This window comes from Mytilus californianus, unplaced genomic scaffold (assembly GCF_021869535.1).
Source record: "Mytilus californianus isolate M0D057914Y unplaced genomic scaffold, xbMytCali1.0.p SCAF_22, whole genome shotgun sequence".
Taxonomy (NCBI): Eukaryota; Metazoa; Mollusca; class Bivalvia; order Mytilida; family Mytilidae; genus Mytilus; species Mytilus californianus.
This window is the reverse complement of record NW_026262671.1, coordinates 1,552,005-1,579,924: the sequence shown is the minus strand read 5'-3', so window position 1 is coordinate 1,579,924 and position 27,920 is coordinate 1,552,005. Positions and strand designations below refer to the sequence as shown.

General features: G+C 32.3%; 1 protein-coding gene across 1 annotated transcript; it reads right to left on the bottom strand.

Annotated features, from left to right (window-relative positions):
• Nucleotides 1-361: 361 nt before the first annotated feature.
• Nucleotides 362-27,887, bottom strand: LOC127732068 (exostosin-like 3). Its single transcript, XM_052241121.1, has 9 exons — nucleotides 27,809-27,887; nucleotides 16,211-16,636; nucleotides 12,249-13,767; nucleotides 11,231-11,332; nucleotides 8,518-8,672; nucleotides 6,104-6,231; nucleotides 3,565-3,709; nucleotides 2,011-2,139; nucleotides 362-839 (listed from the first exon to the last, which is right to left on the bottom strand). Exons 2-9 carry the CDS (start codon nucleotides 16,538-16,540, stop codon nucleotides 630-632), a joined length of 2,718 nt encoding a protein of 905 aa, XP_052097081.1. The 5' UTR covers nucleotides 16,541-16,636; nucleotides 27,809-27,887; the 3' UTR covers nucleotides 362-629.
• Between the last annotated feature and the right edge of the window lie 33 nt (nucleotides 27,888-27,920).

Genomic DNA, 27,920 nt, shown 5'->3' with positions numbered 1-27,920 from the left:
TACCAATTTTCATGGATACCCAATTTTCATAGATAGTGAATTTCATGGGAACCAATTTTCATGAACACCAATTTTCATAAATACCAATTTTCATGGATATCAATTTTCATGGATACCAATTTTCATGGGTACCAATTTTTATGGATACCAATTTTCATGGATATCAATTTTCATGGATACCAATTTTCATGAATATTTAATTTCATGGTTTTGCCAGTCTGCAAAATTTGTACTTTGTTGAACACTTAAGTATATGATTAACTGATATCCACTAAAATTGATACCCCACAAATTATAATGAATCCGCATTATACTTGATATTTAAAGTTAAGATGGTACCTAACACTACAGGGAGATAACTCAGCTAAATGTTTTAATTACGTTGTATTGTTAAGGAAATATTAAGCTTCTCAATGATCAAAATTAGTGTTTGTCAAACTGCTATATAACCAATGAAATTTTTCTGATAAAGTGGTTGGTTCAAATTTTTTGAAATTTTTATATTTTTGTCAAAGGGTCAAAGTAAACATTTTGTCAAAATTTTATGAAAATTAAACGAGCCAAATTAATATTAGTCAAGGTGTTGGGTACCACCTTAAAATCATATAAAATCATATAGGAAATAAATACTATATAAATTTAAAACATTTCTGTTTGTCATGGGGTAGCCTAGTTTTAAACAGAACTGAGTCGACCCTGTATTGTGTGTACAATAATGGCATATAACCATACACTTTTACAAAGAAGTTAATACACTTATGTCTTTCCTCAAAATGGGATCTGTCATTTGATAATGTCTGTGGGCAGCCGGGGCAGCGGAATGTCCATCGTGATGTCACCTGAAATAAAAACAATTTATTGTAGAAAGCCTCCTTTTAATACAGTTATTAAAGTAATGATATTCAAATTGGAAAAAAAAATATGATGGATTGGTGCTTAAAAGTCCATGGCAACTAAAACATGCATATCAGAATGGGAATATGTTGATTTGAATATGAACCCCGCATCCTGAGACCATTTTTTAACATCCAAGTTCACAAGGTAACAGTCTGATTGAAGACATGCCACCCTACGGTGGTAAATTATTGTCACTCCATTGGACCAGTCTTTGCTCTTACTCCTAAATGTGCATAGCTGAGAGGCAGCAAATACCAATTTTCAAGTCTATGGTTTGACTGTACCATGATTCAAACCAATGACATTCTGCACTTGAGGTAAGAATGCTATACCACAAGACCACCGAGTAATTCAAAATGAAAAGGATAGTAGATGTTGTCTTGTTTATTGTTGAAGATCATATGTTCACCTCTAAATGTCTCTTGTCCTTTTTTTAATGTTATTTAGTTACTGTCTCATCAATGTATACACCACATCAAATTTATATCCTTGACATTTGTGTACTTCTGAATATTCTGTAAATGTTTAAATAATGCTACTGATAACTTCAGAAATATTCCCAAATACCTTTAGTCCCAAGAACTGCAAATTATAGTATCAGAGTTTTTTTGGCATTCTTTCTTAAAAGTTACTGATGTGAATTCAGGATTTAAATAAAAGTATGATACAATATAAAACCATGATAATGTAGATGTTGCTTCAAAATTGTGAAAGATAGTTTTGAAACAATTTCTAAACGAAAATGCAGCTGTTCAAATCATATTAACTTTTTATCAATAAGCACAATAAGAAACACCGTGTTGACATGAAAAGCAACTGCACTGACAGCTGACATATTTGACCTTACCTTGACTAGAGGCTTATAAAATAAATAATGACCTATGACTTGTTTGACCTTACCTTGACAAGAGAATAAAAATATGAATAATGACCTTTGACTAACTAGAGGCTAATAAAACAATTAATGACCTTTGACTTATTTGACCTTACCTTGACTGGAGGTTTCCTAGTGATATGGCTATATCTTCACCGTTATCATACTTATAATGACCTTTGACTTATTTGACCTTACCTTGACTACAGGCTAATAACATGAATGACATTTGACCTTACCTTGACTGGAGGTTTCCTAGTGATATGTGATACTAAGAAGTTCATGGCTATATCTTCACAGTTAACATACTCATTCACTTTCTCCCTAATAGCTGCTGGCATTACATAGCTGTACATGTAGGCATAATACTGAAACCGAGAAAAATACATGCCTTTATTTCAGTTTCTTTAGGCCAAAAATTAGGGTTTCCTCTTTTTATGGAAGGAAAGGGTAAGTAGGAGGTAGGAATTTTCTTTTCAGTTTGCTGGATTAGTTTACCCTTTGGTATAAGGATTGATTGATTGTTGGTTGCTTAATGTCCAGTGGTAAAATATTTCATGCATGTTTAGGATGACTTTGATCTGTGGAGAAAACTATCAATCTAGTCATGATTTATCCACCCTAAACACAAGCATTTTTTCTTTTGGCCTACATGATTCCACATCTTCTTTTATTCATACATGTTATATACCGATACAATTGTCTCAAAGTTTATACTACAACTAGTTGTGTTAAATTCCTAAATATACTAACAAAGCTATATTTTGTGCAATGTCAGTTTCATCATGGATCACTTTTTCCACAATCAGGGGTTCATTTAGGGATGAAAATACAATTTAAATAGCTATCAATGTTTTAATTTGAGTTGCAAACTTGCAGTATAAAAACAACATTAGGTCAATGTCAGAAAAATATAAACTCTTTTGTATTTGGCACAAAACTGGGAAAGGACACTCAGATCACTTGACTGCACTATTTTGTTTTAACTATCAAAGGTAGTGATAAAACTTGGAATATTTAAATATCAAGTCAGTACCATAGGGTTTTGATTGCATTTCACGCAATCTTTACCCAAAAACATTATGAAATAGTTTCTTCCTCTGTCAATCATAATCCATAGTGTTAATCTAAATAGACTATCAATTGCCATGGTTACAGTAAAGCAGATTATTTAATGGAGTGCTAATTCTAGTCATTACACAATATTTGTTAAAATATTTCTGTTTAAATCAAACTTTTTTACACAGACCATGTATGTCTATTTAAAGTATACCGGTAGTAATTTTTTTCTTATGGTGCTAATTTTAGCTGTAACAAAAGATTTGCTGATATAGATTTTTTTAAACAGAACCATGTATTACTTTAATAGTGACCATATGTTTGCCAATACAAACAAAATCTAACAGAAAACAACTCAGTTGATGAACAAAGTTATTTCTGTTTATAAAGGTTATAAATGTAGATTTCACATTAAGGTGGTACATAACACTACAGGGAGATAACTCTTTAAAAATCAGCTGAACTTTTTAATCAAGTTCTATTGTTAAGGAAATATTAAGCTTCTCAATGATCAAAATTAGTGTTTGTCAAACTGCTATATATCCAATGAAATTTTTCCGATCAAGTGTGTGATTCAAGTTTTTTGAAATTTTTATATTCATGTCAAACATTGTCAAAGGGTCAAAGTAAATATTTTGTCAAAATTTTATGAAAATTAAATGAGCCAAATTAATTCTAGTCAAGGTGTTTGGTACCACCTTAAGTTTGAACAAAGTGTTTTTCTGTCAGCTGACCTTATGGAAGAATGCTGCTCCTGTAAGAACCATAGAAAGTTCACAGGAATAATTAGAGTTATATAACCAGGCATTGTTTTTCACATCCCAGGCATGAAATCTCCCTGGAAACCCAACTATCCTGTCTCTTTCTTCTCTCCAAACCCTAAAATTAGAGCAAATTAAAAATAGCATTATCTTCATAGGTCAGGATTTCCTTGGATTGATTGATTGATTGTTGGTTGCTTAACCGCAAGTGGAGGATTTCCTTGGAATTTCACTTCCGAATTTTTAATTGTTTTGTACTTATTAAAATTAATAAATCTTAATAAGTAGTAGTGTGTTGCAGGCAAGTATTCTCAGTCAGAGCGAATAATGTACTTTGAATTAATTTCTCGTTACTGAGATACAAATGTTTGTGATTTTGCTGGTCCCAGCAAACCACAAATTTAAATTCAGATAACAAATACCGGTAAACAAATTATTTCAATTTTCAAGGTCAGTTCATATATGATGATGACGGATTTGCTCTAAAATAAAATGGCAAATTAAAAGCATATTCAGGATGAAAACATGTCTAGATGTGATATGAATTATGAATATGTAGAAATAAGATGATGTGGTATGAGTGCCAATGAGACAACACTCCATCCAAGTCACAATGTGTAAAAAGTTAACAATTATAGGTCAAAGTACGGCCTTCAACACGGAGCCTCGGCTCACACTGAACAGCAAGCTATAAAGGGCCCCAAAATGACTAGTGTAAAACAATTCAAACAGGAAAACCAATGGTCTAATGTATATAAATAAACTGTTAACGCAGGGATATGTCTCGCCTGTTTGTTATTTTGATAATGCAAATGCTGAAATTAAAATAGCAATACTTTAACATGTAAGTTATGCAAATATTCAAAGTCAATGAACCATGACTGAAGGTACAGGGCTAAACAATCTCCATGGAAATGAGATGTGCCAATGTTAATACAACTGCAAACCAAATACCATTGACTTTTCATATTAAAGTTGTTCCCTTTAAACAAACCTAAACACAAACATTAACTTGTAAACTATGTAAAAGTTTCAAAGTCAATGAACCATAATTAGGGGGTGGGGTTATATAATCTCCATGGAAATGAAACTTGCAAATGCCAATACATTTGAACACCGATATCATTGACTTTAATAACATTAGTGGTTCATCTTAAACTGAACTAATCACAAACTAATACATGTAAACTAAGCAAAAGTTTCAAAGTCAATAGACCATGACTGAGGGGTAGGGACCAAATATTCTCCATGGAAATGAGATGTGCTAATGCTTATACAACTGCATACCAATTATCATTGACCTACCACTAACGGTTTCCCTTAAACTGACCTAATCACAAACTAATACATGAAAACTTAGCAAAAGTTTCAAAGTCAATAGACCATGAATGAGGGGGCAGGGTCAAATAATCTCTATGGAAATGAGATATGCCAATGCTTATACAACTGCATACCAAATATCATTGACCTACCACTAGTGGTTCCCTATAAACTGACCTAATCACAAACTAATACATGTAAACTAAGCAAAGTTTCAAAGTCAATAGACCTTGACTGAGGGGGCGGGGCCAAATATTCTCCATGGTAATGAGATGTGCCAATGCCATTACAACTGCATACCAAATATCATTGACCTACCACTAGTGGTTCACCATGAACTAGACCTAATTACAAACTAATACATTATTGAGGCCGCCGCCGCCGTCGTCATCGCCAATGCCGCAAACAGCATACCTATGTCTCCCTTTTTGACTCCGTCAAGGCGAGACAAAAACGAAAAAAGAGAAACACTTATGAACCACATCAACAAACGACAACCACTGAACAACAGGTTCCTGACTTAGGATAGGTGCAAACAAATGCAGCAGGTTTAAACGTTTTAACAGGCGCCAACCTTCACCCTAACCTGAAACAGTAGTGTAACATTACAACATAGAAAGACACACTATAAAATATCAATTGAAATGGCTTAACTCGATCAAAAAGACATATTAACAAAAACAAGTAAACATACACTGAACAAATAAATTTAATCTATGACACATTATAAATACAATGTACCTGTTTGTACACAAGATAGATATGCTAGTTTACAAGTTACCAATCCACAGGAAGACATGTCACCCTACCTGGACACATTATTCTGACTCTATGCAGATCTAGACCAGTCTTTGCTCTTACTTCTAAATGTCACAAGCTTAGTGAAAATTGAAGCAGCAACAACAAATTTCAAAGTCTTTGGTTTAAACCACTAAGGATAAAACCCACTACTTTTTGAACTCTGGGGGAGCTACCATGAGAGCAGTTTAGTTGATATTTGAAAATTGTTTCCAGTTCATGTTTATGGCACTTCAGGAGAACATAAATGCGAGTGAATCAATAACATAGTTACTTTCAAAATAACTAATTTTATGCCTGAAATCATGTGTAAACTCATATGCAGTAAATACTTCCCTGTTACATGATACAACCTCCACTTCTAACATAGATACCAAATTATGGAAAGTCTCACCTGAAGCCAAAAACAATCTCATCATGTCTTAAGTGAGCATCATCATCTATACTGAGTATAGCCTCTGTTTCTATCACGTCATAGGGCAGGAATCGGTTATTTAGGCTGTTCTTTGTTGTTTTGATAACCTAATAATGTACAAAAGCATGTACGGTAGTTTAATAGTTGTTTGTTTGCTTTAACCCCAAGACATCAAACCAACAACACAAGTCTATAAAATCTTAACAACCCATTAAAGAAACAAGTTTTCTTATGGTCAGACATGTCTACCTTTCTATCTACATCCTAATAATCTAATTTTGGATGTAACAAGTCTACTAATTGGCTGAAAGTTTTTTGTCTATTAGCTCGTAGACATAATTTTGTCAATTGACTGTGATGTCATCAACGTTTTTTCATGATTTACTCCTTAAAAAGGAATTTAGAATGACTGTACCATTTTTTCTGTCTATTCTAAATAACCTAAAAAATGTGGTGCAGTATCTACATCCTAATACTGTAAATTCTGAAAATAATGGGTGCATTTATTTATTCCAACCAACTGATTACAATGTACTAGTGAAAATGCGAGATATTATAAATGCGATTATGAAACTTTTGTGAAGAAAAATCATTACTGAAATTATAAATGCAAGTTTTTATTATTGTAAACCTGATAATGTCGCATTTTTCGCATTAATAAAAGCATTGCAACAATTCCTGAATTTACAGTATATACCTGTTTGAATCAAAATAAAATCTTTGAACTGGTTTGACTAGAATTCCCTTTTATTTTGCAGACGGTAACATTACTGATAGTTGTAAGACACACATTAAATTACTTCATTAATATCATGTTTGCAAAAAAGGGCAGACAACTCAAATTCTCTATTTGTACAACTTCATGATTTAGCCATGTTGCACTGATGTAAAATCAATACAAAATACTCATTCAAACTTATTGTACTTTACATCACAAAACTTTGCTTCATATCATTAGTCTCCTTTTGAATAAGTACAGCATTCCAAATAGCCAATTGTAAGCCGCCAATTTTATCAAGTTGGAATAATCTTACAAATTATGCTCTGCTTCTTTCATGACCATTATTTTAGATTTAAGTACTTTTCCTGTCTTTTTTTTATTGTGTTTTGTTTTATGTACCTATTGTTAGACCACTGATTGAGATAAAAAGGGGGAGGATGCAGATTTAAAAACAAATAATTAAACTAAGCCATATATTCATGTTACTGTCCCAAAAATTGTTAGTGGTGTCTTTTGTCATATACATAATAATGTGTTTTTCTCATTGTAGGAAGTAGGTGTTGATAACAGATCTTTGGTAGCCTCTGTCATATATATTCACTATTTTTCTAGACTCTTGTCACCTTGGTGATAAACTGTTTGACATGTTGTATAAACAAATGACTTTGGTTGAATACTATGTTGACCTTTATATATCTTTCAGTTATTGTTTAATTGGGTTACTTCCTGTTTCAATCACTTTTACTCCACATTCCCTTTAGCTAAGGATGTTCGCTACTCTTGTTTTTGACTTTTTGTCAGACATTCAGAATCCTCTAGTTTTACTCATGTAGTGCCAATAAAAATTTTAACCCGCTAACCACTACTTTTCTTTTCATAATTTTATAACATGTAGTTTAAAAAGCCATTTTTTTAAATCTTATAAAATCCTTGTTATTTTTTCATAGTTTTTGAGAGAGAGAAAAGGAGCCAATGTTAAATGTATGAAAAGTCTAAAGAGAATCACTTCCTGCCAAATTTTCAAATGATTATATCAAAAACAAGGACACGGACATATAATTTTTTTTCTGCTTTTTAAGTACCGTTATTTATAAACTATCAATTCATAATGGTCTTTTAAAAAGCTTGTTATTTTGAAACAGGAGCAAACATCCTTAATATCTCTAGATGTCTCTATGTGTTCTAAGGTCGATGTCCGTTTGGTGTATCTCACAACTATTTTTGTTCATATTTAGTTGAGTCCTATGCTTACATGTATAGGAACACCTATATCTGGCCATTTAAGATCTGAGGTAGGTGTAGCTGGGTTATTCCACACTACTACTGCTTTACTTACATGTATAGGAACACCTATATCTGACCATTTAAGGTCTGAGGTAGGTGGAGCTGGGTTATTCCACACAACTACTGCTTTACTTACATGTATAGGAACACCTATATCTGGCCATTTAAGGTCTGAGGTAGGTGGAGCTGGGTTATTCCACACTACTACTGCTTTACTTACATGTATAGGAGCACCTATATCTGGCCATTTAAGGTCTGAGGTAGGTGGAGCTGGGTTATTCCACACTACTACTGCTTTACTTACATGTATAGGAACACCTATATCTGGCCATTTAAGGTCTGAGGTAGGTGGAGCTGGGTTATTCCACACTACCACTGCTTTACTTACATGTATAGGAACACCTATATCTGGCCATTTAAGGTCTGAGGTAGGTGGAGCTGGGTTATTCCACACAACTACTGCTTTATTAAGGAATGGTAAACCTTTCAATCTCTGTAGAGCTGTTATCAACACATTAGATCTTTCATATGTCAACATTACCACTAAAAAAACAAATATAGACATATTGTCATATAATAAAAAAAAATATTTTCAATAAACATGATAAAAGAGATTGATTCTTTTAATCCTTTTACCATTGTGTACCATTTAATGAAAAACATCAAATCATAAATCATGAACATAGCTTTAAAACCAAGACATTTGTTATTGCTGAAAGCAATGTGAGACTACCTTTTTTTCAATTACGATTAAGATGAAATGTTCAACAAGTAAATGACTTCAGCTTACAGGAATTTAAAAAGTGGAGTTTTGCATCAATCTTTCTAATGTTGACATCATTTATAAAGCAAACAAGTATAAGAATTTTTCTCAACATCTTTTTCAGCTTTACAGACTGATATATACAATTGGTATGCATGGTATGTAATAATTGTGTATTTTTCCAATTAAATTGACGATCTGATCTTGTATTTGGAGGTACACCAGACAATGAAATAGGGTAATAAGGCACAATTTACTTAGCATTTTAATGTAAGAATTTATAATAAACTGTTAACACAGAGATATGTCTCGCCTTTTTGTAATTTTGATAATGCAAATGGTGAAATTAAAATAGCAATACTTTAACATGTAAGTTATGCAAATATTCAAAATCAATGAACCATGACTGAAGGTACATGGCTAAACAATCTCCATGGAAATGTGATGTGCCAATGTTAATATAACCGCATACCAAATACCATTGACTTATCATAAGTCATACCCTCAAACAAACCTAAACACAAACATTAACTTGTAAAATATGTAAAAGTTTCAAAGTCAATGCACAATGATGAGAGGGTGGGGCTATATAATCTCCATGGAAACAAGACTTGCAAATGCCAATCAATTTGCATACAGAATGTCATTGACTTAACATTAGTGGTTCGAATTCATCTTAAACTGAACTAATCACAAACTTATACATGTAAACTAAGCAAAAGTTTCAAAGTCAATAAACCATGACTGAAGGGGCGGGGCCAAATATTCTCCATGGGAATGAGATGTGCTTATGCTTATACAACTTCATACCAATTATCATTGGCCTACCACTAATGGTTCCCCTTGAACTGACCTAATCACAAACTAATACCGTCTTAAGGTGTGTATAGTACACAGATTTTTACCCTGGGATAGATTTCTTAGAAGGGGGTGTGCATTATCCATGCATACGTTGATTTTAAGACTTTTTTTCAGGTATGAAACTCGGCCATGAAACCACGTGGTCAGGAAGAAAATATTTTCGTAGCAAAACAAATTGATTGTTGTTATGTTTAAAAAGTATATTTGTACCTTCTAGTATATGATTTGTAATGTAATATGCAAATAAAAATCATTTAAATGCTTTAGTAGTTATGTTTTTTGAGTTTTCTAGTGTCTGTTCGATGTTGCCGCCCAGAAGTTGTATTTGGTCATATCCCAATAAGAGATGATTGTGTCAATGGCCAAATAAGTGTAGGTGATTATCTATATCTTACTTTTGATATGTTCTAACAAGGAATACAGAAGGTGAATGTATGAAAATTGAATGAAACATGCCTGTTTGATGATAATGACCGCCATTGTTTTTTTACTTTCGTAGTATCAGGTGAACACGTCATGTGACTTTAACATTATGAAGTTGAATAAAGTGATGATGTTATACGTTTTTACTTTGTGACATTTTAAAATCCTCTTTAAAAACCTTCATACAAATCATAAATTGTAAGCATGCTTTCAAAATGCCTTTTTAATACCTGTACTTATTTGATTGAGGAACAAAGTGAACCTGTCAATTGATTTGTTTTGACAACGATTAGACTTCCTAATTGATTATCAATAACAGTGTGATAATTGGATTTAATGACTAACAAACAATAAATGAAATAAGAAGAGATTAATATTTATTTTAGCACAAATTTATCAACATTAATATTACAATTTATCTATTTATTGTGTATTAAAGAATACTAGTAATGAATCCGTATTCCGTACAAGATTCACTATTACGATTTGCATTTAAACAACTCCCCGATTTACACTTCCTGTTGTTCTCAATCAAACACATCCATGGAAACAATAAAGAATCAAACATCATTTGCCAAGTTATTTATTCTGCAACAATGTTTTCTTTATCCTGTAATCAACCAGGACTGGAGTTCAATTTGTCCCAGATAAAGAAATCATTTTCAATGGATGCATTTTACCGAGTTTCAAGTTGGGATTTTTCCAGAAAGTCTTGGGGGGACTTTGCGTGAAAAGCATGAGAAGAAACTTTTTTTCTCAAGTTTCAATGGTGAAAAGGGGGGTGCGTACTATGCATGGGTGTGTTTTATACATACCAAAAGACGGTACATGTAAACTAAGCAAAAGTTTCAAAGTCAATAGACCATGACTGAGGTGGCGGAGCCAAATAATCTCCATGGAAATGAGATATGCCAATGCTTATACAACTGCATACCAAATATCATTGACCTACCACTAGTGGTTCCCAATAAAATGACCTAATCACAAACTAATACATGTAAACTAAGCAAAACTTTCAAAGTCAATAAATTCTTTCCCTGTCATTTATACTTACATGTGAACTGTTCCCTCGGCAAGTTGCCTCCAAGAGCTTCACTAAACTCCTTCCCTGCTCCACCTTCTCCTTTACCTATAGGTCTAAAGCCATAACCAGAACCTAACATAAAAGTAAAGCATAGATCTATACTAATTATACATAAACTTACAACACATACATGGCATGCATGGTGCTGTATGAAATTAAAGATTTTTCATCATGTTCATGTTCTTATTCTTTTTCTTTACCATGTTTACATGTTTCATCCAAATTGAAAAAAATGAAGTCACATTGCTTTCAGCAATATAAAATTCTTGGTCTTATGGAAATTGCTTCAAACATTTTGATATAGATCTTTTATGTACATGTATCTTTTTCATGGTCATGGTAGTAATCTCAATACATGCAAGAAATGTCAAAATGCCATCACCAGTTGGTTGACTATTATGGAATATCTGTTTCACAGATAAAAACGATCCTATCCTCTTTTCCTTGAATGTTACCTACCAAATTAGACATGTGACATCACAGGGTTTGTACTTACATGAGCAACATAATGGATGCCACATGAGAAGGAGGATCTGCTTACCCTTCTGAAGCACCTGAGATCACCCCCGGTTTTTGGTGGGGTTTGTGTTGCTCAGTCTTTAGTTTTCTATGTTCTGCTTTGTATACTGTTCTTTTGTCTTTTGGCCATGGGCATTCTTTGTCTTCTGCCATGGCGTTGTCAGTTTGTTTATGTGACTTTGGTATCTTTCGTCTCTCTTTTCCAGTATATAGCAATAATCAGACATAGTAAATGTACCAATTCTTTTCACAAAAAATCTTTTAAGAAAAAGTACTTGTAAGTCCTGATCATTTCAGTATAACTTTTGATCAATTATCAGATATAACAAATGTACAGTACCAATTCAAACTAGACCATTTAGGTACGTATCACTCTTTGTGGCGATTTATCACAGTTTGCTATGTTGTATTGCTATTTTACTGCCTCTCCTTTAAATCTTATTAACCTTACATTTTACACAAAACTTACCAATAAATTTTGACTCTGATGGTAAAACATGTTCAAATGGCGTAAATGGGTAGTTCCTGAAAGGATCTCCTGTTTGTGTAAACTTGTGATAAAATACATTTTGTGTAAAATTGTTACTAAATTTAACTGAGGGGAAAACCGCTTCTAGAGGTCCTAAAATCTCATCATTCTCTGGATTTACTTCCTCATACTTATAGTCTACATATGAATTGTTCTCAAACACACTAGGAGATTTCATGTCGACGATTGGAGCAGGTGGAATATTTAATCTAGTTCTAATTAAAGCTAAAGCTGTATCTAAAATACTTTGAGTTGATGAAAAATAAGTTTCAAAATAATATCTGCCTGTTCGTCTCATTGTTGCCATGGCTGTATCTGTAAATGTTCGAAGAATAAAATGGAACTCAGTCAACCGAGCCTTTGGTAAAATCACAGTGGCCTTTTTCCAGTCGAGTATTTCCATATAAGGTAATGTCACATGATCTCCAAGTATCACTGGAATAGCACCATATTTTAATGCCTCGTAAAACCGAAGTTGAAAAATGTTTGTAGATACATAGCTTTCATTTGCAGGGGAGATAATTAATGCAAATGTTGAATGTTTTAAAAGTTCATGACGACTTTCATCCCTTTGGCACATAGAATATTCACCGTTTATAGCACCAGGAATAATTGTGTCACATGAAAATTTTATAAATATTTCTGGGTCTAATTTCAACTGAATATTCTTTAGAAATGAAATCACAGAGTCCTCTACATTAGAGATTTGTTCATCAGTTTGTTCACCATTCTGAAATTGCACATTTCCCTTAAAGCTACCTATGAAAGACAAAAAATATTTCCTTCGAATCGGTGATATAGGTGGTAGTTCTTCCCAGACATCTCCAGATGCCTTTCCAATGTTAGGTGGAATTACAATATCAAACTCTGATCTAAATATAGTTTTTACAAAAGGAGACTGCACGATTATTGCTCTGCCTGTATTAGCTCCATCAAAAATGTCAATATCTGCATTCTCGTCTCTCATTAAATTGATTAAAATGTGGTTTCTGCCATCACCATGCCAAAATGGTAATTTTTCTAAGGATTTCTCTAATCCTGAATACGTGATTCTATTAATTTGTTGTCCAACTATGGCAACAAATATACAAGCTGTACTTGGATCAAAAGTTCGGTAAAGATTTTCTTCAAAGTACACATCAATACCATTCTTGACAAAGGGAACTAACTCTCCAATATTTAAATCTTTTTCTGAATCATAGAAATAGACAGGAAATCCAGAGAAAACCGAACAGCGTGAGAAATCAAAGCATGAATGCATTTTACAACGCTGTCCATTAAATGGCATAGGGAGTTTAACGTTGGAATTCTCTCCCATTAACATTTTGATTGGTGCTTTCAAAATTGGTAGATATTGTTTGTCCATCTCTGATTTTTCTAATCTCAACTGTTCTAATGTTAACTGTGTTGATTTAATTTCCTTCTCAGAAGTTTCTATCTGTGCGCTGAGAATATCAATCTGCAAAACAAAACTTCATTTTGATATATATGAGGCTCTTGAGGGGGAGAGGGGACCTTCAATTCTTTATTCTTTTAACTTTTTAGACACCTTTTCTCTATTTTATATTTATTTTCACCATTATTCTCTATTCTTTTTATTTCAACACCCGATTAATCTCTATCTTTTATATTTAAGCATCCCATTATTCTCTATTCTTTACTTTCTGGCCTATTTTCTCTACATATTCTTTATATTTTTGCCTTTTATTTTGCACTTTTTACCCAATTTTCCCTATTCTGTAATCAATTGAAGACTGAACAAAACATTATTACATGTATTAAATGACAGGTGGTTCAACACATTTGACTTTTAATTCAATGGAAGTCTGCTTTTGCTTGCAGATTTCTCCAAAGATTTGAAAAAAAAAAAAAAATCCTGTTGCATTTGTTTCAAAAGCTATGTATACATGTGTGTTCAGTGTAAAGAAAAGGAGATCATAAAGATATGGGGTAAGAGTCAGTGAGACAGCAACCAAACAACCAAAAAATGCTAATGACATCTAGAGGTCAACAAACGTCCTTCAACAACAGACAGGTGCCAATATAGTATGTCAAGTTATATATAGAGGTTTTCTATATATACAATGTATTCCTAGGTACAATTTTTTTGTTCAGAATAGATTACATGTATACAACCCTGTACATAAAATTGTTACAAATCTGATGGTATTGGTACAGGTCTTATTGAATTGCTTCACCTGTGATTAACCCTGAAGACTTATGAAGCCATATTGATTATTCAGGAATATACAGGATATCAACAAAATTTAGGTGACAGCAGCTTCCTATACTGTTTCTAACTGCTGATTGACATGAAAGAACATATTTCTGGTTAAACTATACAAATATATCAGGGCCTAATCTAGGATTTTGAAGAGGGAGAAGTGACTTCTCCTTCCATGAGAGAGAAGGGAGAAGTGGTCAACTTCTTGGAGAAGTGAGATTCCATTACCGTTTCGGTTGCATCGTGTTTTCAAGCTTATCACTAAGGAAATTGTTTTATATTCAATAAAAGATGTACTTGCAGTTTTTTCATATGTTATTGTACACAATGTATATATAGAAAGTTCTTAATAAAAAGGTTTAGACAATATATAGTTGTTATTTATTTATTGATACCAGAATGTGTTCTAAATAAAGTTTGTTGATTGGGACATGAGGGAGTAGTCTAGTAATATTATCAAGATTATGATGCATTAAATTCATGTGCACCTGCCTCAATTTATTTTTTAAAACTCCAGAAAAATATGATGAATTTCACATGACTGGGAATTTAATTTATATCACCACTTGTCATTGTTTTGTAAAACATTATTGAATGTCCAGGACATTTATGTTAGTTGTAGTAAATTGAGATTATCGTTAAAGATTGTAAGTCTATAAATGAAATATCTTTCAATCTCAAGTTAATTATCCGATAAAGAGCTAATTTCTATCATTTTTTAAAAATATCATCCATATCAACGAAGAGGTCATGAGAAAAAATCCACTGCTGATCACAATCTGGTCGAGTGTCGTACGTTTGCAATCACATTATCCATCAGCTGTCTTTCTACCTTTTATATTTCAATTTTTATTCAATGAATATAATAAATCTACCGTTAATTTCCACCCTTTACCTACCGAATAGTAAAATTGATCGACTCGTGTAGGTAATAAAAATAAAACAAATCAGCTGAGTGATTACGCAACATCCTCAGATGAAAATCATCGTAAAACGATAACTTAAACAGACGGTCAGTTTTCCGTTTGAACAGTTTTGAAAGTTATATCCGAGGATGTTCAAAGTCGTCGTTGTATTTATTTAATTTGATCGTTTACAGTATAAATCCTGGGTCGTTTCGAAAATCTCGATTTTCCCTATCAACCGCCATTTTTTTTACCTGTGAGACTTGTCAATCAAAAGTTGTCTCCCTTTTACCGATTTTGATAGCGATTTGACTTCGCTATGAAGTCAGTCGGCCGGCGAGATTTAGCGATTTTCAAAGTCTTTGGCGACTTAAATCGTCATGTCGCCGGCAAGATTATGGCCTGTATATATATGTAGATCAAGTCTATTATAAATACATGCTTAGATTCAGCTTATCAAAGTACCCCAAGAATTAAATTTTTTTTAAATCAAATAAAGTTTAACTTTGGACCCTTTGGACCTAAATGTGGACCAATTTGAAGACAGGCCCCAAAATTAAAAATCTAAATACACCGTTATATTCAGCATATCAAAGAACACCAATAATTCAATTTTTGATCAAATCAACCAAAGTTTAATTTTGGACCCTCACATAACCCTTTAGACCTTAAAATAGACCAATTCAAAAACAGGGCCCAAAATCATTAACTATGGTAAGTTTATGGCTACCAGCCTCTTTTACCTATTCAATCGATCCGTCATAATTTCTTACCTGCTTCTGGTACCCTGATATCTGAGACTGTAATTTTTGTCTTTTACTCTCCATATCTCGTAATTCATTATTAACGGAGGCTTTGATTTTTCGTAGACTTTTGATTTCTTGATTCAATCTTTTGATCTGTGATTCGTCCTCGTCTGTTTGCAATGGTATACGTAATTTCTGTCCATCTGTAGGGTCACTATTTATATCTGTCAGGTAAACATGGCTGATCACTGCAACCATGAACAGGCATAATAAAAACAGACCAATCAAACGTGACCATCGTATCCATGACAACCAAGGGCAAGCAACACCTCTTGGTGATATGCGTATGTCTGGCATTACAGCTCCTTAGACTTAACCATCATAATACATGTAATGCAGGTAACCAGATTATTGTTTAATCATATTCATAAGTACTTTTCTGGTTCCATTTATCTGAAAGTATCAAATAAAAATATTTTATGATTTTCATTATACATGTTATACATGAGCACACAAATAACAATCTTTGACACACAACTGGGAAGGAAATGGAAAGTATATACTGCTATGTCGGGATCTTGACTGTTTACAAGTTCTCAAACAGGAGGGGGTGGGGTGTCCCCAGGGACTCCCCCTATATTTCATTTGATTTGTTTTATTGTCCCATACATGAATGTATATGGTTTAGGGGTGGGGATCTCAACCATTTCCAAGTTCTCAAACAGGAGGGGTTGGGGTGACCCAAGGGACTCCCCATATATTTCATTTGATTTGTTATATTGTCCCATACATGAATATATATGGTTTAGGGATGGGGATCTCGACCGTTTACAAGTTCTCAAACAGGAGAGGGTGGGGTGACCCCAGGGACTCCCCTATATTTCATTTGATTTGTTTTATTGTCCCATACATGAATATATATGGTTTAGGGTTGGGGATCTCGACCATTTCCAAGTTCTCAAACAGGAGGGGGTGGGACGACACCGGGGACTCCCCCAAATTGTTGTCATTTGATTTCTTTTATTGTCCCATACAAGTATATGTATTGTTTAGGGGTGGGGATCGCGACGGTTTACAAGATAAAAGTACATTTTCAAATTGAAGGGGGTTGGGATGACCCCCAGAGACTCAACCTATATTTTGGTTGATTTTTTTTTATTGTCCTGTTCTCATTACTGAATAAAATTGAGAATGGAAATGGGGAATGTGTCAAAGAGACAACAACCCGACCACAGAACAGACAACAGCAGAAGGCCACCAACAGGTCTTCAATGCAGCGAGAAATTCCCGCACCCGGAGGCGTCCTTCAGCTGGCCCCTAAACAAATATATATACTAGTTCAGTGATAATGAACGCCATACTAAACTCCAAATTGTACACAAGAAACTAAAATTAAAAATAATACAAGACTAACAAAGGCTAGAGGCTCCTGACTTGGGACAGGCGCAAAAATGCGGCGGGGTTAAACATGTTTATGAGATCTCAACCCTCCCCCTATACCTCTAGCCAATGTAGAAAAGTAAACGCATAACAATACGCACATTAAAATTCAGTTCAAGAGAAGTCCGAGTCTGATGTCAGAAGATGTAACCAAAGAAAATAAACAAAATGACAATAATACATAAATAACAACAGACTACTAGCAGTTAACTGACATGCCAGCTCCAAACTTCAATTAAACTGATTGAAAGATTATGTCTTCATCATATGAATATCAGACACAATCCTTCCCGTTAGGGGTTTAGTATCATACCATCATAACATATATGAGAAGAACATAACCCGTGTCATGCCAACAACTGGTTTTTAAATAAATGTGTTTAGTGCCGATGCAAAGACCCTATAAGTGAATCAATATTAACGCCAAAATATGCAATCTTTAATGACCTGACAACAGTATCGTAACTATATCCCTTCTTAATAAGTCTATTTAAAGGTTTTGTTAGTTTCAGAGGTGAATACTGACATTTTTGTGCTTTATAAAGAATATTTCCATAAAAAAATGGATGTGAAATACCTGAACGTATAAGAAGTCTGCATGTTGAGCTATATTTACGAATGATGTCCTTATACCGATGATAAAATTTAGTAAATGTTTTGACTAGTTTGTGATATCGAAAACCCTGGTGTAATAATTTTTCAGTAATACATAAATTTCTCTCGTTAAAATCTAAAACATTGTTACATACACGAGCGAATCGTACAAGTTGAGATATATAAACACCGTAAGATGGTGACAAGGGAACGTCACCATCTAAAAATGGATAATTAACGATAGGAAATGAAAAATCATCTCTTTTATCATATATTTTAGTATTAAGCTTTCCGTTAATGATATAGATATCAAGATCGAGGAAAGGGCAGTGGTCATTGTTAGTATTAGCTTTATTTAAAGTAAGTTCAACAGGATAAATTTCTTTAGTATACATACTGAAGTCGTCATTATTGAGAGCCAAAATATCATCCAAATATCTAAAAGTATTATTAAATTTGTGTATCAGATGTTGTTTCGATGGGTCTTTACTGATTTTTGTCATAAATTGTAACTCATAGCAATACAAAAAAAGGTCCGCAATAAGTGGTGCACAGTTAGTCCCCATTGGAATTCCGATAACCTGACGATATACGGAATCTCCAAAGCGAACAAAAATGTTATCTAGTAAAAATTCAAGGGCATATATAGTATCAAAGCATGTCCAATTGACATAGTTTTTTTGTTTATTGCTACTAAAAAATGACCTAAAAGAGTTTGAACATATATATTCACATTCTGACTTTTTAAATGCCCATTTAATTAGGTGTGTGAATTTTTTCTTAATGAGAATGTGAGGCAATGTGGTATATAGGGTAGAAAAATCAAAACTTTGAACAGATTCAAAATCACCAATATATGCATGCAATTTATCAAGTACTTCCAACGAGTTCTTGACACTCCAACGAGTTCTTGAAGACTGCATGTGTCTATCACTTACTGTTTTCGAGAAATAGTCATTTGAAAATTTTAAAAAATAAAATCACTTAGGGTTCTATAGTAAACCCCTCCCTTCTTCTGGCCCCTCCAAATACCCCTAAATAGACCCCAATGCACAAACAAAAGATTAATGGCTCCGCTAGACATGTTAGTCTAATATTTTATGAAACCCTTAGTAAATCTGACAAACGGTCAAAGTTGTCTTCTTAGACGGTTTGAGTGGATTCGGTCCGACTTGTCTCGGGGACTAGTTGTCCACATTACTTAAAACATCCCATCAACGTCGATTTCCGCATCTGTTTCATGACCTCTTTTCATTCATAAAATAACAACAACCTTATTTGGCAAGATAAGTTAAAAATTACCGCCCACTTATGTAACTGTATTTCCTCTATCATAGAGATTTGTTGTACATGAACAATATTCCTGCGCATTTTGCCATTTGGGAAATATAAACAACTTGTAATTACCGATTTTCGGCGATGAAATATTTCATACAATTGTTCTTTGACATCGTAGCCAAAAGCACTGGGGATAATAAACTACGTACGGATTTCTATTGAGCACTACTTCCTATGTGTAACTTCAAAAGTTTTGGGTAGTTCGACGATCATTTAAGGTTTTTCTGGTCATATTTTTTGTATTCCAGAAATAAAAGTATTAAAAACATGTCCAATTAGTTATAAATAACATAATAGCCAGCTAGATAATAACAATGGCACATATTTCAGCATTTATTGGGTAGAACACAAATCTAGGGTGCTCGCATAAGGCAGCTTAACTGCCTTATAAACATGGAATGTGTCCATGGGACACAGATGATGCCCCGCTTGCATATCATATAAATTATAACGGACATATCTGAAGAACGGTAAAAGTGACCCTACCCAAATTTGCACTTGATCTGAGTTTTGTGGTAATAAGTATTGTGTATAAGTTTAATAAAAATTTGGTTGAGGCAAACTTAAGTTAGAGAATGGAAACGAAAAAATTTGTAAAGGGGAATAACTCTAGAACAGTTAAAGTGACGCCACCATATTTCAAACTTGATCTGTATTTTGTGGTAATAAGCATTGTGTATAAGTTTCATAACATTTGGTTGAGGCAAACTTAAGTTAGAGAGCAAACGAAAAATTCAGCAATTTTTCCATTTGTAAAGGGGCATAACTCTAGAACGGTTAAAGTGACGCCACCATATTTCAAACTTGATCTGTATTTTGTGGTAATAAGCATTGTGTATAAGTTTCATAACATTTGGTTGAGGCAAATTAAAGTTAGAGAACGGAAATGAAAAATTCAGCAATTTTTCCATTTGTAAAGGGGCATACCTCTAGAACGGTTAAAGTGACGCCACAATATTTCAAACTTGATCTGTATTTTGTGGTAATAAGCATTGTGTATAAGTTTCATAACATTTGGTTAAGGCAAACTTCAGTTAGAGAATGGAAACGAAAAATTCGGCAATTTTTCTATTAGTAAAGGGGCATAACTCTAGAACAGTTAAAGCGACACCACCATATTTCAAACTTGATCTGAGTTTTGTGGTAATAAGTATTGTGTATAAGTTTAATAAAATTTGGTTGAGACAAACTTAAATTTGACTAAATTAAAACAAATTCAATCTGATGATGTAATTTTTTTTAATGGAAATTGGCCAAATATTGTAAATCCCGGGATTGCAGTAATTAATTAACTCTTGAACTCAATTTTATTCTTTTTTTATCCCTTTGGAAGGCTAAAACAATAACAAGAACGATTTTATTTGTGTTACTGTGTTGATATGATGAAATCAGCTAATGCGCTATATCACCGGCCGCGCAGACACCGGGGACTCCACTGTAGGTATATAATATTAAAAGCTTGTAAGTTGCATAATTAAACATATGGAGGTATACCTGTCCCTCTGGGGTAACAAGACAATTTGGCACCCAGACAAATCGGCACCCAAGTCCATGTCTTCCGGGATCCAGACATTTCGGGACCAAGACAATTCGGCACTTCGTTTTTAAAAATATATATTAGGAAAAATTAAAGAATTGTTGCAGCAATATTATAATTCGTAGGTAAAATTTGCATTACAAAAAAAATAATCATCATTTAATTAAACCCTAAATGATTATGAATGTATGAATAAACATCATTTAATTAAATCATAATTGATTGTTAGATAGGTTGTTATTTGAATAAACATTATTTAATTAAATCATAATTAATTGTAGTTGTGCATTAATCAGTATTTTATGTATAAATCTGATAATTCCTCAATAGAGATCAAAAGTGTATAGCTTGTGTTTGCAGCTTGTGTTCTCGTTTGATCCTTACATCTGTTAAGACAACACAATACCTGAAAACTATATTTTATTGTTTTAATATTAAAAGCCATAAACATAACAGCGTGTGCAAGCCATAATGAGTAAATACCCAGAAACATATATAAGGGTAAACACTTTTGGGATTCTTTTTCTTACACAATGTCAGAAGACAGTTGTATATTAAAGGTCAATCCGTCTCAATAAAATATGAAGGTCAACCACAAGGTAAAAAGTGTTACTCTTGTGGTGATCACGGTCATATTTCAAAAGATTGTCCGCAAAATTTCCCAGTCCCGGATTTTAATCCAGTTCCTTGCTTGAAATGCGGGAAACGAGACCACATGGAACTTCAATGTGGAAATCAAACCGTGCTAGAGAACAAAGACAAAGATGAAAATATAGTGGAAGACAAAATTTCCGATTCAGTGTTTCAACAAAATCCTAATATTCTAAATTCTTTTGCAAAATTTGGAAATGGGTATAACTTTGATTTTACATTAAGTGAAAAGGCGCCAATTTCGGGAAAATCTTCCAAAACAAATGTTCCTTCAGAGGGTCTAGATAAAACACAAGGAATTAATAAGGATAAAACAAAAAGCACACCGACTTTAATAGCTAGCAAGGGCGAGAAACATGCAAAGTCAGGTGATGAGATTATAGCCCGTATGTCGTCATCGAACAAACCATATTCTGATGCTGTCAAAGATGGTTGCGACATAGCAAGTGATAAAACTCCCCTACCAAAACGTAAATCATTAAGTGCGAAGAGAGTTGATAAAAATAAAGAAAAAGACAAAACAAAAATTTCGGAAAGAGAAAAGGACCAGGAAAAAAAGAGAAACAGAGATAGACTAAGCATTGAGAGTTCTGTTCAAACAGGGAAAGATCAAAAACTGGCAAAGACTCAGACGCAAAAAAGAAGTAATACTAGTCCTGCAAATCCTAAACCCCCTCCCATATAACTATTAAAATGTCTAATCATAACAATCACTCTCATATATTGATATTTTGTTTACTCTTTTTTTTCATATATAATTACATTAATATGCTACTCTTTACATTGAACATTAGAAATGGTTTTGAAAACAAAATTTATGAAATATTAGATGACAATAGAAATATAGACATTATCTGTTTACAAGAAACTGGTTATATGTCACCAGATGTTATACATGATATAAAACAGAAATTTAATAAAAATGTAGACTTCTCAAATGGTGCAAGTAGATCTACAGGTGTCATAACAATAATAAGTAAAGATTTAAAACTGTTTAAATCTCATAGGGTTCCAACACCGTTAAAAGGTAGACTCATCCATAATAGTTACGTTTATAATGATACTGTCATAAATCTTCTAAACCTTTATGCACCACAATGTGGTTTGAGGGAGGAACAACGATTATTCTATGACATTCTGCTAAACTATGTCTCAAATCTAGAACAATATAGTACAAAAAATAAGTATATATTGACTGGAGATTTTAATTTCATAGAAGACAAAATAGATTCAAATAACATGAATTGCAGACTTAACAAATATATACTAGATAAATTTAAAAGTATTAAAGATGCTTTAAGAATTAAAGATGTTTTTAGAGAAATACATAACGACAAGGCAAATTTTACGTGCTACAACATCTCTGGTACTCGTACTAGAATTGACAGGTTCTACGCAGATAATGAATTTATTGATAAAATTAAAGAAATTAAACATATTCCGTATAAAAAGTCAGATCATAAAATTGTTCAGATTAGCATACAATATAAGCGGCAAAAATGGGGTCGTGGTTTTTGGAAAATGAATAATAGCTTACTTGAAAATGAAAACTATACCATATTAATATCAAATATTATTAAACAATGGCGAGAAGATAAACTGAAATATGACCCTCTAAAAGGTTGGGATATCCTAAAAAAACAAATAAAAGAAACAACAATTAATTTCTCAAGGGTCCAAACAAAAATTAGTAAATCTAAGTTGAATAAGTTATATGACTCTCTAATAGTTGAAGAAGCAAAACCCTCTCAAAATTGCACTATAATAAATACAATTAAGGACGAAATAATAGCAATTGAAACAAAAGAGAAAATGGGAACATTAATCAGATCACGAGAGTGTTTTTATAAAGAAGATATCGAAAAAATTGAAATCTTTAAAATAGCAGAAGAAAAAAGAGGCACAAAGAAGGAAATAAAATCACTATTTGATATAAACAATAAACCCACTGACGAAAAAAATTCAATAATACAAATAATTCTAAATTTTTATTCCGAGCTATATACTTCTGATGGCTTTAATGATCAAGAGGTTGATGAATATCTAGGGAAAATAGAATTAAATAAACTAAACGAGGAAGATTGGTCAGTTTTAAACCAATTTATAAGCAAAGAAGAATGTCTAAATAATATTAACGATTTCGAAAACAATAAATCACCAGGTATAGATGGCTTAGGTAAAGAATTTTATCTAAAATTTTGGAATATAATTGGAGATGAAGTAGTTGAAATTGTAAATAATATATATTTAAAAGGGGAATTAACCGAAACAATGAAAATGGGTATAATCACGCTAAATTATAAAAATAAAGGGGATAAAAAAGACCTAAAACAATGGAGACCTATAAGCTTATTATGCTTTGATTATAAATTAATCACTAAAACTTTAGCTAAAAGATTATCTAAAGTAATAAATAAACTAGTTGATATAAAACAAACAGGAGCCGGTGAAGAAAAGAATATTTTTGATAATATTATTTCAATTTCAGACATTTACGACTATATGAATTTGAACGATATAAAAGGTTTCTTAATAAATTTTGACCAAGAAAAAGCATTTGATAAGATTAAACATGAATTTCTTATTAAAGTTTTAAAGAAAATGAACCTTCCAGTAGAATTTATTAGATGGATTAAGATACTATATAAAGATATAAAAAGTAAAATTCAAGTCAATGGTCAGTTAACAGAAGAAATTTTAATTACAAGATCAGTTAGACAAGGCTGCCCGCTCTCCATGAATTTATATGCTTTAGCTATTGAAACACTGGCAAGTTCAATAAGAACAAATAAAAAAATAAAAGGTATTAACATTCCAAATTTAAAAGATCCCATAAAACTTTTTCAACATGCGGATGACTGTACAACAATTACAACAGATATTAAAGATTATTACTTGTTTATGAATGAATTCGAAAAATTTGGTAAAGCATCAGGAGCAAAAATAAATAAAAACAAAACGGAAATACTAAGTATTTGTAATGCCCCAGAAGAAGACACTTGTTTAAAGCTTTTAACTAAGGAGAGCGTTAAAACACTAGGAATTTGGTTTGGTAAGGAAAGTAAAAGTAAAAGTTGGCTACCAATTATCCATAGTATAAAAAATACAGTAAATAAATGGGAAAATAGAAAGCTAAATATTAAACATAAACTCATTGTTATAAATACTTATATCATTAGTAAAATCTTATTTGTTGCTAGAGTTGTGTCCCCTTTACCTGAATATCTCACACAAATAAATAGATATATTTATACTTTATTTTGGGGAAGGCGTAATTCGGAATATATAAATAGAAAGTCTTTATCACAAATGTATAATAGAGGTGGACAACAAATACCAAATATAAATCTGAAAATAGATGCCATGCTTCTTCAAAGAGTAACAATTTTCTTACAAGGAAATAAATCTGTTTGGACATGCTTTATGATATATTACTTAGGTTATACATTAAGGGAAATTAATTCAGAATTAGGAAATAATAATTACCAACACACGATGATCTTACCAAGAGTTTACACAAAATTAAAAGTTCTCTTAATGAATTATAAGAATAAAATTGACCTACAAAGTTGCAACCCCAAAAATATTTATAAGAAAATTCTCGAAATAGATAATCATAAACATAAAATTGAAATAAAGTACAGCTATGTCGATTTCACAAATATATGGTGTAATATTAGAAATATCACAAGCAATTACCAGCAAGATTTTATTTATAGAGTTGTGCATAATGCTCTTCCTACTAAAGATAATCAAAAAAGAAGAAATTATAGTAACGTTTCTCCGAAATGCTATTTCTGTAACTCGGAAAATGAAACCTTAAAGCATTTACTGCTACATTGTAACAAATTAAGACTATTTCGAAAATATATAAATGACTTCATTAGAATAGAAATAAATGATGAAACTTTTGTTTTAAATGAATTAAACTGTTTGTTATTTAAGATACCATGGGAACTTTTCCCATCAATATATGCATATGTTTATTCAGTTTATCAAATTAGTTATATTATCAATTCCGGTGGTTTAATTCATACTCTTAACACTACATTTCATAGAAATAGAGATATATTCTTAGATAAAAATAATTTCATTTAGTGAAGTATGATACTTATTTATTATAATTTGTGTGTATATGTTATATTTTTTCAATAAAATACTCTTAATGTTCGGAGCACAATGATGACATAATTTGGCCACATATACCTCTTCCACCAACATGAGAAGGAAGGTTGAGGCCTGTATCCTAATAATATTTTGAATACATTATTTCTAATTATTTGGTTAAAACATAGCTAATGGTAACTCTCTGGAAATCCGGTAATAAGTTAAGCCCAAACCCAGCTTCTTTCTTTGCATATATGTTCAACACTCTATAACAACTCTTAATTATTAATATTCTATACTAATTATTACTTTTGTAATTATAACTTAAGTCATATTGTGATTATTGTGTTAAAATTAATTTCTAAACCCTTCAGTCTGAGTGCTCATTTAAAGAAGAAAAAAAAAAAAAAAAAAAAAAAAAAAAGTTGTATACAGTGCCACAATGTTGTGCGCCCTAGACAAGAAGCTTTACAATGTGATGGCTGTCAAAAGTGGCAACATAGAACATGCAACAGTGGTAAGTGGCTTTTTAATATTTTTAATTATTATAAATTATTATAACCCAAATTCTCCTTGCATACTTTTCATTTCCATACTGGAGCCAATCTCAGATAGAGCTAATAGCATTTGTACATAAGGGAGTAAAGGGAAACTTTTCATTATTGCCAAATAAATAGTAATATTAGAAATCCCCCTATAAATGCAATTAAAACCCATTATACCTATTGTAACTAGCTTGACTCAAACTTTAAACTATTCTAGAATTGCGAAAATAAGGTCCACATTGGTCATTTATCTATATACCTATAATATATTCTTATAATATATTATTAATATCAACTTGACTTGTTTAACATTGACATTGTATGTTTCTTGTCACTTGTGTATATTATGTTTGCAATGTTTCACTTTTTGCAATAAAGTATAATATATTATATAGTTCCTATGTATTAACAGTTATCTATTGCCACGAGCCAGAACGAGCTAATTAACATATAATAATTGATTGGATTAGTAGCTAGATAATTGAATTAACCTGATTGGGAATTTTTAAATGTTGAAGTTGGTCGTTACAATAATATGTGTCTTATTGGAGATGAATATACTTTTGTTCTGGTTTGTCCAGCTTATGAATCCGTGCATTACAATATCTACCAAGTATTATTGTTCTTGACGTAATAATCTTTAACTTTTGTTAATTTTGACAATTCAATTCAATGTTTTATTTAAGTCTCATGTATTAGCATTAAATTATCGTTTATTTAAGTCTCATGTATTAGCATTAAATTATCGTTTATCGTAGAAAGAGAAAACAGAAAGTGTATATTGTGTAATTTTAATTCTACACGGAATATTAAGAGACTATTAAATTGTATGAATATAATACATTAAACGATATGAAATAAAGTACTATTTACAATACATAACATGTATGTTTGATTGACGATGATTTTAAAATTTTGTGTTTTTTTAGGTATTCCAAGAGATCAGTATAGACAGGCGGTTTTAATTTTTGGTTCACTACATTTAGATCAAAGATAAATAATTTATAAGGTGCCGATTTGTCTGGGTGCCGAATTGTCTTTCCGGGTGCCGATTTGTCTATGTTAGGTGCCGATTTGTCCGGATGCCGATTTGTCTGGGTACCGAACTGTCTAGAATTCTCCCTCTGGCAGCAAGTGGGTTAAGAGTCGTGAGTTCTCAGGGTCAAGATTGAGATTCCCTCATAGCAATAAGGTCAACTGTTCCATCCTTGTAATCCTTTCAATTGCCATGATTGGCCATTTTATAACTATTTTTTAAGCTTTCTAAATTTACAGATCAAAACAAAAGACAGATTCAGTGGAAATATTTCGGGCTCAAGTTCAAGACCTTGAACAAACTAAAATTTAGAGAGCTCAATTTTAGTGATTTCCAACTGTCCTTTAAATTTTAATTAGTTCATACAATAAAATTACCACAGATCATGCCTTGTTCCGCGTTAAAACCAAACATTGTTCAGTGTCAAATTTTTTGTGGAGGCTGCCATATTTTTTCTTGCAATCTCTAAACAAAATTGATTTTACATTG

Coding starts and splice junctions, on each gene's coding strand:
- LOC127732068 (XM_052241121.1), bottom strand. CDS start 16,540: ATGCCAGACATACGCATATCACCAAGAGGTGTTGCTTGCCCTTGGTTG. Junction 11,333..12,248: donor ATCAGAGTCAAAATTTATTG/GTAAGTTTTGTG, acceptor CTTTTATGTTAG/GTTCTGGTTATGGCTTTAGA. Junction 3,710..6,103: donor GAGATTGTTTTTGGCTTCAG/GTGAGACTTTCC, acceptor CTCTAATTTTAG/GGTTTGGAGAGAAGAAAGAG.